The sequence below is a fragment of the Mustela nigripes genome, chromosome 12 (genome assembly GCF_022355385.1).
Source record: "Mustela nigripes isolate SB6536 chromosome 12, MUSNIG.SB6536, whole genome shotgun sequence".
Classification (NCBI taxonomy): domain Eukaryota; kingdom Metazoa; phylum Chordata; class Mammalia; order Carnivora; family Mustelidae; genus Mustela; species Mustela nigripes.
Window position 1 is genome coordinate 67728131 of NC_081568.1, and position 13837 is coordinate 67741967.

At 37.5% G+C, this 13837-nt stretch overlaps 1 protein-coding gene across 1 annotated transcript in view; it reads left to right on the plus strand.

Annotated features, from left to right (window-relative positions):
- Positions 1-7168, plus strand: part of ADAMTS19 (ADAM metallopeptidase with thrombospondin type 1 motif 19) — a 251991-nt gene extending 244823 nt beyond the window's left edge. The window contains exons 21-22 of the mRNA XM_059416340.1: positions 3864-4041; positions 5855-7168. Of these exons, the coding sequence (XP_059272323.1) occupies positions 3864-4041; positions 5855-6006 (330 nt within the window). The 3' untranslated portion in view covers positions 6007-7168. The remainder of the gene's footprint in view (positions 1-3863; positions 4042-5854) is intronic.
- Positions 7169-13837: the final 6669 nt, after the last annotated feature.

The following is a 13837-nucleotide window of genomic DNA, read 5'->3' on the forward strand; positions in this document are numbered from 1 at the left end:
AGATAAAAAGACTGAAGGAGGGAGGGAAGGAAGGTAGGAAAGAAGACAAAAAGGGAAGAAGGAGAGAGAAAGAAAAAGCCATTGAAATTAATCTGAGATGCATAGAAACACAATGGAAATAATATCATATTTGGACTCAAAAGACTTGCATTTGATGTTTGTCTCCCTTTTTTTGTGGAGCAAGTCCATTACATCTTCCTTGAGTCCTTCTCTGATCATCCCAGATGAATTACAAAGCCTTAGACCCAAGACTTTCCCAAGCTCTCCTTCCCAGCCTTAGTATTTCCATGGCACTTGTCAATATCTAATGTACAGTGACATTTAATTCTTTACTTTTCTGCTCTCTCTTGTTAGAATGTAAACTCCTTGGGGGCATGTGTTTTTCTCTATTTTATGTACTGTCATATCCCAATATCCAGAACAGTGTCTGGCACATTGTGGACTTGCAGTAAATATTGAATGAATGAATGAAATAATCTCTATGAACCTCGCTCTTTTCATTTTCAAAGTTATGAGGATTATGATAAAGTTTAACCAAGGTATTCTGTGTAAAAGCATATTAGATAATGCTAAATGTAATACCTATTTCCTGTGTCCATTCATTTGTATTGATCATCTATTGCATAGATCTACCAGTAAAATATCTGTAGATGAGATGACTGTATGTGCCAGATTATCCATGACTGTCCAATGTATGCCTATGGTATAGGAATAATAATTTTAATACTTCTTTCACAAGTGACCTGATTTGGGTGAAAAATTATATGCTCACTCTATCTCAAGATAAATCATGCAAGTGAATTGTCTTTAAGGCAAAAAAGTTTATCTCCTATCTTATAACCTAGGTTACAGCAAAACAAAACAAAAAAAAACCTCGTCTAATTGTTTAATTGTACAATACGAGGTTTAGATGTCCATATGGCAGGATAAAGACCAGGAAAGATTTCTGGCTATGAACATAAGAGGAGTATTAGTGATGTTCTACTATCAAGTACTGCTTAAGCACTTGATCTCTGAATTTAGTATATGTGATTTCTAATTCCAGTTCCACTACTTCTTAACTGTAAAGCTTTGGGCAATTTATTTCACTTAGTTGAGCCTCTATCTTATCTGTGTGAAAGGGGTACAACTAGTATTCATGGGCTGCATGTGAAATACCAAAATAATTATGGCCTAACACAGTGCCTGACATATAATAAATACTGCCTGACATGTAATAAATAATACTGCCCGACATATAATAAATAAATAGTAAGGGCTAACTAATGTTAGTATGCTATGAATTAAAACCTATTGGAGGTAGTGGTATGAGTTTCCTTTGATCCTAAAGCAGAAAACTGTCATTCTATAGACAACTCATTATTTCAAATACTAAACAGTTGGGAAAAATTAAAAATAAATAAGTTAATTAAATATTAAACACTTGGCTGAAAGTGGATGAAATTGCCCAACTTCTGCATTGTTTCATAATCTATTCCTGACCATCTGTTTTACATATTTTAGAGTTTTCTTAATAAAGTTTACTGGTGAAAGTACCAACTTCATCATATTAACAATTATTAATGTCTTTATTTTCTGCATGGGATCCTGAACATAATGGATGATCAATAAATATTTGAAAATTCAATAAATTATTAGATATTCTGAAACATTTAATCAAACTACCATCTTGACAGAAATTGTGCCATTTCACTGTGGGCTGGCACACTGAATAATTGGATAATGAAATTAAAAGCCTTTCCTGTTAAAAGCCTCACCAGTTAAAAATGATCAGACTAGGGGCACCTGGGTGGCTCAGTGGGTTAAAGCCTGTGCTTTCGGCTCAGGTCATGGTCCCAGGGATCTCTGGGATTGAGCCCCGCATTGGGCTCTCTTCTCAGCGGGAGGCCTGCTTCTCTTCCTCTCTCTGCCTGCCTCTCTGCCTACTTGTGATCTCTGTCTGTCAAATAAATAAATAAAATCTTTTTAAAAAATTATCAGAGTATAGTAACTTTTAATAATCACAGATTGGGAATTTTTACTTTCATAGTAATTTAGACCCAAAAGTATAATTACAACCTACTGCAATGCCTTGCTTAACAAAAAGGAAATATAAGTCCCAGGTAAATTAGTTGCAAGAGACAATATTAGAACTCAGTCTGCTCATTTCAAGGCCAGAATTATTTTGTTTCTTTTTCTTTTAACCTCCTCCTTTTTTTTTTTTTTTTATCATTTCATTAACTTATTCTTTTGAGAGAGAGAGCAAGGGAAGGGGCAGAAAGAAGCAGACTTCCCACTGAAGAGGGAACCCAATGCAGGACTTGATCCCAGAACCCTGGGATCATGACCTGAGCCGAAGGCAACACTTAACTAAGCCACCCAGGCGTCCTTACCTGTCTTTAACCATAGTGACACGATTTAAGGAATTATCCAATTGCTTAGTACATTCTATAATAAAGTAAGAGCTAGTTTAGAAGATGTCTTGTGATTTCAACTGCTTCATTTCAAATATCTATTCATTTTTCACCTATATGCAAGAAAATTTTTACCAGAAAGTATTTTATAAAGAAGATTATTACTAGTATGAGGCTGATTTTTTTATTGCTGAAGTATGTTAATGAAAATTAGATCCTAAGGCTATTAGACTATTTTTTATTTTTATTTTTTATAGTTTTTATTTAAAAGAAATGTTTCAGACTATTTAATTTTGTAATAAAGCTTATTCTGTTAGTTCCAAAAGCAGAAATGATTCTGTATTAGTTAAATGAATTATAGAACTTCCATTATTTCCTGGATACGATTTTCATTTCCGGGTTATTCCCAGATTGTTACAAAACCTAACTTACATAAGGAATGCAATTAACATCTTTTTCTCTTAAGTGTTTTCAAATGTTATTATGAAAGGCACTATTTCGCCATTATCTACTAAAATTATATATTTTGAGTCATCATGTGTCTATAGTTACTTATTTCTTACAACCTGAAAGACAGTGTGTTATTTTGATTTGTTCATGTCTTTTGGAAAAGTTGATTTAATTCTCTACAACTATTTGGCTAAATATGGCTAAATCTTCACTATGTAGAAGATAATATGAATATGATCAGTAAATAAATCATTATTTTCAGAAACAAAGCCATATTTACTCTTTCACTTATAATTTTGATTCCAGAAAATAGTTGTATTTTCACAGTCAAATAAGCATCCATTTATCTGTGTAACAAGTTAAAACTGGTGACACCTTTGGACCCCAAAGACTGGTCTAATAAAAGACAATTATACATTGAGTATGTTCTTCTTTGCAAAATGTCTTAAAAATGAAGACAGAGCCTACTTCACTAAAATATAAGTAATCTATTAAACGGATATTTTATTAGAAAAATCCAGATTATGGGTACCTGGGTGGCTCAGTCGGTTAAGCATCTGCCTTCACCTCAGGTCATGATCCTGAGGTCCTGGGATCGAGGCCCAGGTCAGGCTCCCTGCTCCACAGGGAGTTGGCTTCTTCCCGACCCCTTGCCTGCTGCTCCCTCTGTGCTCTCTCTCGCTCTCAAATAAATAAATAAAATATTTTTAAAAAATGAATTTGTTGCAAACCAGGTATTAGAACTTTAAACACCGTCCACCTGAGTGCAACACTGGCATCATTCACTCTTTCCCTCCGAGTCATACTCTCCATCTTTTTTTCTTCTTCTTTCCTCCCCTCTGTCCTTCACGCCCCAGCACTGTGCCTGAGGTAAGCATCGACATTTCTAACCCACGTTCTGCATCAACTCTGGATGTTGTGACTCATGTTAAATTTTAAGGAAGGGGTGGAAAAGGTGGCTCACAATCTAGAACAAGGAAAGAGCAACAAGGAATTTTAACACATCTTGTATCTCTCCAGTGCTCAGTTACCTGTGGCAAAGGGATGCAGTCCCGTGTCATTCAGTGCATGCACAAGATCACCGGAAGACATGGAAATGAGTGTTTTTCTTCAGAAAAACCCGCAGCATACAGGCCATGTCACCTTCAGCCCTGCAATGAGAAGATTAATGTAAATACCATAACATCACCCAGGCTGGGTAAGCAGACCAAAAACAGGATGGTTTTGAGAAATAGGGAAATGCTCATGGCTTCTTCTCTTTTGCACATTTTTGTAAAGCTTTGTTCTTGATCTGTGTGAATTAGTTTGGTTCTGACTTAATGGGATATATTTAACTACAGTTTAGTGCAAACAGTCAGAGGGTGAAAAAATCCTAAAGACTAAACACTTAGGATTCCTGAAGCTGTCTACTCAGCCTGGCCCTGGAAATACGGATGCCACATTCTCAAGGTCATCTTAGAAAGGGTTGCAGGATGTAGATATATTTGGTGTTCTGACCAGTTTCATTGCAGAACTATTGATGAAGGTATTATCTCTGGAAGGGTGAGGTTGGGGTATATATCTTAGATCTCTCAGTTGTTAATAGCCTTCCTTTTGATCCTGGGTACAAATTGTCCTTTGGAGAGTCATAGAGTAAAAAAGGCTTTCAAGGAGAGTGGGCGCCTGGATCTAAACCACTGAAAAAGAGGTAACAGTTTTTGAATCTTTAAGGACATAATATTATATACAAATAAATGCTGGTAACATATTGATTTACATAGTTTGTTAATGTTATAAATAGTTTCATATATACTCTCAATTCATGTTGTTTAATCTATTATTCAGAAGTAGATCATGCATTTTAAGTAAATATAGCTTGCACTTGCCTAAAAAATTTTCATAAGTGAATTAGGCTTTATTTCTTTGGCAATTAGGGGCTTTTAACAGCACCACTGCCTGTCATTGGGTTAATTTATGTTTACTACCTTCACTTTTAATTTGTGTGTACAATCTACAGGGAAACAATTTAATCATACAGAACAATATTGCCAAAATTCAAAGAGTTTAATTGTCTTAGGTATTTTTTACACATAGGATTCAATCAAATGGAAAAGTCTGGATCTTCATAGAAATACAAAAATTCTGTTTTTCAAGCCAAATAATTAACATTTCTAGGAAATAATCAGTTCAAATGGCATTAAGCATAGTTAAGACAAAAAGTTAAGCAATCCTAGAGCAGATGCCCTAAATCCATGTGTTCAAAACAACATAATCCCTTCCTCTAGCAATTAGCTTGAGTCCTTCTTAAAAATAGTGGATTAAAAAACTTTAATTAAAATTGCATTTTCTCTATTTATTATTTCTTGAAGATATATGCCCATACACACAAGCACAGTGGAAAACCTGAGGTTTTAAAAGTAAAATAATGAGTCATCTTAGAATGGTGGCAAAAGAAAGATTCCACATATTTTATTACTGTAAATTTCAGTCAGTTTTGGTAATCAGCTCTGATTTTAAAGATCTGGGAAATCAAGATCCCCAGATAGTCCACCTAGATATGTCTGCTTTCTAAGAAATAAGGAATGTGGGATAAGTGTGAGCGTATTTGCTTTGCTTTCATCCATAACCTTACTTATTCATTTATATCCCATAAAAGTGGATATAGTAAGCAAAGTCATTTTTTCTTTTTAATCTTCTCAACTGAAAATCCACAAGAAACTTAAATGAAATCCATAAAATTGAACCTTAAAAGCCATGTGTATTTCAACTCACTGAATTTGGGAAATCTAGCTTTAATGAGCCTGAACAAGCTCCTAAGTGAGACCATTATTCATTCATTTTATTTCTTATTATAGGATGTGTGCATGTGTGTCTTTCAAGTTCCAAAAGATAGTATTAAATGAGTTGACAATAGTATTAAATGAGTCAACGTGAATGCTCCCAATCCTCCCACTTAAATGATTGCTACTTGTTTCTACTCTTGACACCTAGGCTATCTGCCTGTATTGAGTTCCCTCATTTCTGCTTCACAGCCGCGCTGACGTTCAAGTGCCTGGGAGATCAGTGGCCCGTGTACTGCCGAGTGATACGCGAGAAGAACCTGTGTCAGGACATGCGCTGGTATCAGCGCTGCTGTGAGACATGCAGGGACTTCTATGCCCAAAAGCTGCAGCAAAAGAGTTGACCTCGAACAGGCTGGCTGGCTCACAGCTCTTTGCAATTACATTATTTATAAACACACACACTAGCATGTTTTTCAGACCAAATATTATCAGATTACATATAATTTAATCAAATTAATTTATTTTTGTGCCTGCCAAACATCCAATATGGTGTTTGTTTTGGATATACAAACATTTCGATTTATACTATATGGCTTCATAAATTTATATGAATAATATTATATGGATAAGTTAGATCCAGTTTCCAGAATCAAAATAAAAAGGGGGGAAAATAAGAAAAAAAACAAGATCATTAGGCTCTTCAAAAAAAATTTTTTTTTTCAGTTAGGGCTGTCTCTAAGGTGCTATTCTCTCCCTGCCAATACCGCTGAGTTATCCAGAATGTACTAACTTAGTGTAATAGTTTAGTTTTATATGGAGAGAAGTCATTTTTGAGTTTTGGTGTCCTGATGCAGAATTAGCCCATTTTCTGTAAACTACAGGAAATGTGTAAACGTAACAAACCTCATAGTGTTGAACAGGTTTTTAGAGAATGTATTATGAATTTGGTTCAGATTTAGAGATATCCACAGGAAAAATTCTACTGTAATTATAACCTTATTTTAATAATGGAAAAGAAAAGTCAAGATAGAGACTTTGATCATGTTCATGAACATGTACTTGAACACAAGTATTGTAACAATGAAACACTGTAATAATGATTTACACTGAATCACCATTGCACTGTTGATATAGTGTAGAGAAACCATTATAGAAATGGTAACATCCTACAAAAATATGTATTATTTTAACATGTTGTCATTAGATTTTAGCTTTTTGAAATGTTTTGAACAAAGAAAGCAGTGATCCACCCATTTCCTTGTATCTTTTTAGCAGATTTATTAAAGAGTAGAGTACTTAGCCTCACAAATCGTAAGGAGAAAATTTACCAAATATTTTTCAGCTTTTTCCCTAGAAACAAGAAAAAAAAAACACTTATAATACTGTGGTAGTTTCATTGTGTTTTTTTTCTTTTGAAAACTAAAAAAGTTTTGCACTTCTGTGAAACGTTAAAAAACCAGCTTAAATGTTTTCTTGTAAGAAAATGTTGTACATGATTCACATGATTTCTAGATTTTTTTTTCAATAAAATATGTGAAGCTTCCTATTGGGAGGCATTCTTCATAGGTCTCTTCCATCTCTGCACATCTTGGCACCATCTACTCTTGCTCGGGACCATCTTCTAAGGAATGTTTATATAACGAGCAGGGAAGATCGAGATGGTGGAGCAAAGGGCAGACGTGCTGACTTATTATAAATAGGTTTCTGTCCCTAAAATGGGGGTCCCTCTCCTGTGATACAAGCCACTGCATGTGCAGATATTATGTGGCTCTCTTCGTGTCCCTCTGGGGCAATTAGGGGTCAGGAAACCGGTGCCAGAAAATGCTGACTCTCTGCTACTGCTCTTGTGGTGAGTAATAAAGTCCTTTGCCTCTAACCCAGGGAGGGGTCTTCTGTCTTTTGCTTTGAAATTGTGCAGGCTCACATGATAGAGTATAAGTAGAGTAAAACCTCTACATCTGTGCATTTGTGAGGCTTCTCTCATTCATGTGTTTCACCTTCATTTAAAGCAGAGGAAGGTATGTGGTTTCTAGATGGCCCCGCACTTATGTATATCCTGCGTTTAATTGCTTAGATATAAAATTAACCAATATTCACACATCTTAAGTAAGAGAGTTGGGGCATGAGAGAGGTAAAAATTAGTAGGAGGAGACATTCTCAGTTATGTCCCTTGATTCCTAAATCCATGAATCTAGGTAGAAATCCATGAATCTAGGCAGATGAATCAGACCATACACAATATTGTTGGCATATTTTCACCCAACTTGTTCTAGAACTGAATATTAAAGAAAAAATTAAAAAGTCATTGCACCTTTCTGTGAGACCATCTGCTAGAGGATGATGGGAGAACACAGTAGTACCAGAGATTTACGTTGAATGTGAGACCTGTGCTACTTTTTATTTATGGTAACATGGGTTCCCTAAACAGAAACAAATATCTGGAATACCAGTAGAAAATGAGGTATTTGGCAAATTAGTGGATGGTATTGTAAATACCCAGTAGTGCAATTGCAGGGTCATAGGATAGCCCTATTTTTAATTTCTTAAGGAATCTCCACACTGTTTTCCAAACTGGCTGCACCAACTTGCATTCCCACCAACAGTGTAAGAGGGTTCCCCTTTCTCCACATCTTTTCCAACACTTGTTGTTACTGTCTTGTTGATTTTGACCATTCTAACTGGTGTAAGGTGGTATCTCAATGTGGTTTTGTTGCCTTGGGGTTTTTTTTTTTAAAGATTTTATTTATTTATTTGACAGAGACCACAAGCAGGCTTAGAGGCAGGCAGAGAGAAGGGGGAAGCAGGCTTCTTGCTGAGCAGAGAGCGCGATGTGGGGCTCGATCCCAGGATCCTGAGATCATGACTTGAGCTGAAGGCAGAGGCTTAACCCACTGAGCCACCCAGGCGCCCCTCAATGTGGTTTTGATTTGAATCACCCTGTTTTGCTAATTATGATAAACATTTTTTTATGTGCTTGTTAGCCATTTGTATGTCTTCTTTGGAGAAGTGTCTTGTTTATATCTTCTGCCCATTTTTTGACACGATTATCTGTTTTGTTTGTGTTGAGTTTGAGGAGTTCTTTATAGATTTTGGATATCAGCCAAAATCTATGGTGCCATTATCATTTTAAAAGTCTTCATTCTCTAGATCATGGAACCAACAGGGTAAGCAGGAGTCTGTCAGTTTCTAAGTATTTCTATTCCAAATATGCTTTCCAGAATTAGGAAGATAACTATGGGGGGTGAGGGGCTTCAGAGACTCTTGGTATCCTTATGAGACAGATTTAAGTCAAAATTTGGTTAAATTATTTGACTTCCATACACTCTTGCTCTGACTTCGGGGCTACAGTAGGAGTTTAGGATCTCCAGGAATAGTATCAGATGAGATTTGTTAATCATTAAAAAGTCTGATTTTTTTCCCCTTCCTCCAGTAAGTACGTTGTGCCCATCAGGGAAAACTTGAAGGTAAATTTACAGTATAAAATTGGACAATGTAGGAGGATCCTTCCTTAAAATGATCCACCCTCCCCTTCATTCTAGGACTCTAAGTCAGTGAACCTATTCTCATATGGAGACTGACCAAGGGAATGCAATGTCCTGATGTGGTGATCCAAATCAGACCTCTTTTCACAAAGTCTAGAGATGTAATACTTAAACAACTCAAGTAAGGCTTCGGTAGTATGCCCGTCTGTTTTAGTCTTAGGGACTCCATAATCAATTATCCAAAATCTTTGCAGGTCAAACCATTCCCTTTACCTCTTTGATTCTGCTGCCCTTTGTGGTAACCATTCCCATATGGTCTTTGATAGTGAAATGCAGCACTTTATCTCCTGCCCTTGTGGAATTCCACCATCCTCATTACATTTAAGAAGCCCAGTTCTGCAGCAGCATTTCCTTATTCCAGACTTTCAGAGAAACACCCGTGCGGAGTTCTTTAAGGATTCCAATGTAGCCTTTGCTGATGTGAAGGGAGTTCGAAGTCTTGGTGAAGGGAAAGCCCTCTGGAGCCTCTCAGGGGAGCTGTTTAACAGGTAGGTGAGCATCTATCATATTAAAACTATATTAAAACCTGTAGACTACATTGTAATAAGGAAGATGTGGCATCTCCATTTTATTCAGATGGATCACCACTGGGTCTAGATTTCAGGCACATCATTAGAGTCACTCCTAGTTACATGAAGTAACACTTTGAATCCAGAATCTCCTCTTAGTGAACCTATTTAAAAACACATAGACTAATAAAGTGTTGTATTTCTTCTGCCCTAATACAAAACCATTAAGAAATATTCCCATATAGATATACTTTGGGTTTCAGTTAATATAACTGGTGAAATCTTGCAATTCCTTTGACATGCATAACCCCTCACATGTCATGCTTTCTACTGGCCCCCTTGAATCTTCTAGGACTTGAATGTGCATTTGGATTTAGAAGACATGACAAATGGTGACACATTGGCAGTACAGTTTAAAAGGTTTTATTTGAAGATAGTCAAAGAAGCTTTCTAGTTCCCAACTTAAACCTTGAACTGCGAATTTAAAACCCAGTTTTTTCATTCACCGGATTTGAATTCACACTACTGCAGGAGGAACTGGGAAAATGAAGACCCATAAGCAGAGTTAGAGAATCAGTAACCACCAACCAATCAGAGTAGCCTCATAAGAAGGGATAATCTGTTAAGAGGTCTATGGGATGCCGTTGCCTCTGTAGCTTCCTCCCTTGTGGGTATGTGGCCAAACTCCTAGGAGTAGATCTAAGATTGCTCATGGTCAACAGGACTGACAGTTGGAAAGCAGCAATAGACATGGAACTCAAGAGAGCAAAGGCAGGGGGCGCCTGGGTGGCTCAGTGGGTTAAGTCTGCCTTCAGCTCAGGGCATGATCTCAAGAGTCTTGGGATCAAGCACATCGGGCTCTCTGCTCGGGAGGGAGCCTGCTTCCCCCTCTCCCTCTGCCTATGTCTCTGTCTACTTGTGATTTCAGTCTGTCGAATAAATAAATAAAGTCTTTAAAAAAAGAAAGAAAGAAAGAAAGCAAAGGCAGTCAGAACCTGCCAGTCCCCTTTGCCTCTGTCTCTTACTGCACCTGACAGCAAAAAGACTTTCAGATGAAGAGGTGCTGTTTCGTGTTGCTGTCCAAATCTCAATGAAGTTCCTCTTTTGGCCAGTTCTAACACAGAATCACACAAATAAGGAAATTCTGGGAAATGCAGTGTGCCTTTTATTTGAAGATGACTGTATGACTTTAACTCTTTTTTTTTTTTTCAGTTTTCTATGAGACAAGTGAAATAAAAATATATATTCTTATTCACTCGAAATAACAGTGAACGCTTTTTAAGCCCTTAATGTATGCTAACCATTCTGTTAACCACTTTACCTGTAAAACCTCACAGCAACCTTACAAGGTACTATTGTTATCCTCACATTATAGGTGAGGAAACAGGTTTAGAGAGATCCCGTAACTTGCCCAAGAAAATCGTTGAATCGGATGCCACTCTGACTCCAACTTCTGTGCGCTCCGTTTTCCTTATCACCTCCCTTGTTCACCAATGTTGAGGATGTTTGGTAATAGACAAAAATGATTCATAAGCTAGTCACAGGCTTTCTTCATAGTCAAAGCTATCCAAGTAATTTCCAAACTCTCCAATAATTTGATGAACCCCAGCTGCTCATCCAGACATTGAATAGGCTTTTCAGCTGGACATTCTTACAGATATTTCAGTTGGTTCTTGGTACAACCAGAGAGGGAGTGAGCAAGGAAGGGAAGTAGGGAGAAAAGAGGGTGAAAAAGGAGAGAATGAGGACAAGAAAAGAAGAAAATATGGTTAATTAGTACATAGACAGTTTTGCCTAGTGAACCATATTTAAGTCTATTTTTACAATTCCCATGTTTCAAAAAACAGTAATTCTGGTCCAAATTCCAAATCCAAGAGGAAAAGATACTTTTATAAAAATGTGTTGTAAAAAAAAAAAAAAAAAAAAAAAGACCAAATGATTACCTGCAAGCTAAGGGTGGAGAAGGCCCAGGTATGCATATTTCCACCAGATTTCCCTGCAATTAGAACTCTTTGTATTTATGACGGTTGTCACTCGAGACTGAAATTACTAATGACAATAAGGAAATAAAAACCCTGACCCAACATATGTCCAGTTACACTCAGGTAAATTTTTTGAAGAGTTAAAAGGAAAACAATAAAATGGGTGTTATATGACCAAATGAATTTGGACAATGCTGGACTTATCAAAGCAGAACTTCTCAGAGCCTTCAGTGTGAGCTTGTGCCTCATAAACTACCAGAAGAGAATGTAGAGTATGTCATAAACATTTTTGGCAATAGTCTATTTTTCACTGAGCTTGGAAAAGAGCACTAAGTCATTTTTTAATCAAATTTAATTGGATTATCAATTTCCAACCATAGTAGAGCCCTTCCTAGGGCTTTGGGAAAAGACAAGTGCCATCATTATTTATCAAGCAAAGGACTTCATGCGGGTCTTCAGACATGACTCATGGGTCAGGAAGCACCCAAAAGGGCTGCCCTTTGGTAATGTATCATCTGGGGTAGGGCTTATAAAAGAAAAGTATGAAATACATCATCATGAAGGACAGTAAGATGAGAGCATAAACAAATCACTCTAAGATTTCAAAGGAGGGGGAAACCATACCTACTTGGGAAAATGCCTCAAGGTTTTGTGAGCAGAGAGTTTTCAGCAGTGGCCCATGAAGGATGATGAGGAGGTGGTTGACAGCCAGAATTGGGAAGAAATATTTCCAGGCAGAAGAACTGGCATTACCAGAGGCACAGAGTGGGCTGGGTTGGGCTAGGCTAGAGGTAGGGACCAGGGATAGGGAAGAGATTGCCGGTAGCAGGAGAGAGAGAAGAAAGCTTGATTTTTCAACTGTTTGTCATGCATGCTACCTACATGGAAGATGGTGAAAGAAAATGGAGAGTCTGAAACTAAACCTAAAAACAGAAGGAGACCGTGCACAAGCCTCCAGGCATCCAGAGCACAGCGGAGGGATCTAAAGGAAGGAAAACTGAAGTCTCATTTCACCTACCTCATACTTTGGCTAAGGAAAAGGCCTAATCAAATATATTTGGATCTGGGTTCTTTGTCTCCACTTGCCAATACAGAAAGCCAAAGAGAAGTAAGGTTTTTCTTGAAGATGTGTGTTATTCCCTGAAGAATCTTTTAGGAAAAGCAAACAGCCTGAGAAATATTTATTCATTAGATGGAGTCTGGCAGCCGCCAAGAGAATCCAGAAAGTACCCAGTGCTTGTACATGCTCGTAATACTCTGGATTCTTGAAGCACTTGTGATTTAACTGTTTTGTTGTTAATTGTCATTAGGAAGGACCTCTTACTTTCTCCAGGAAAGGTATTGTTAACCCCCCCGCAAATGTGTGTGTGTGGAACTATTATAAGACCGTGAAAGACTTTGGGACCAAAAAATAATTATTACAGAAAACGTTGATTGTTTAATCCAGTTTTCCAACTGTAAGTAGGACATGATTTTTTTTTTTACACTCCCCCATGTTTATCGCTATAAAGAAGGTAAGTACTCTCTAGTGCCTTGCTTGATTTGAGAACATTCTGGCTGCTGCTTCTTGTAAGCTATATGGCACTCTTCTGAAATCTGGTGCTGATACCTTCCATATGTGACCCCATTTACCCCTGGAAGAGAAAACTTTCTGCTGAATCAGATGGGTTTGCAGAGGTGCACACGTAACAAACAACCTATGTCTTTTTCAAACAGCTGATATGTCTATCCTTTGCCTTCTCACAGTGGGAAGTTTTCCTCTTCTTCTAGATGGAAATCCATACTTTCCCAGTGAGAACTATGGGTTGCCCAAGAGAGAATAGCTTGAAATGTGTGAGCTTATCTCCATTAAAGTCATCACTACTCCCTGGCTTCGTACACAGTCCACAGCCTCACTCCCACCTTGGCTCTCTGAACCGCAGATGGGTTCACTTAGCACAGCACCTCGTCCAAACCCAGCAGCCATGATCCCCTCTGGTTCCAAGTGTACTGTATGCACAGCAAAACACACCGAAGGAGATTATGTAGCTCTGGAGAGAGTCAGGGGAACTTCAGTTCATGATTGGGTCAAGGCAGTAGATTGGGGGCCTAAATTATCATGGCAAACCCTATAGCAAATTCTTGCCATTTCTTGGTTCAGACCAAAGCTGACAACCTAAACATGTTCAGGTTTCACATGAGCCTGAGACTCTGGGAGTC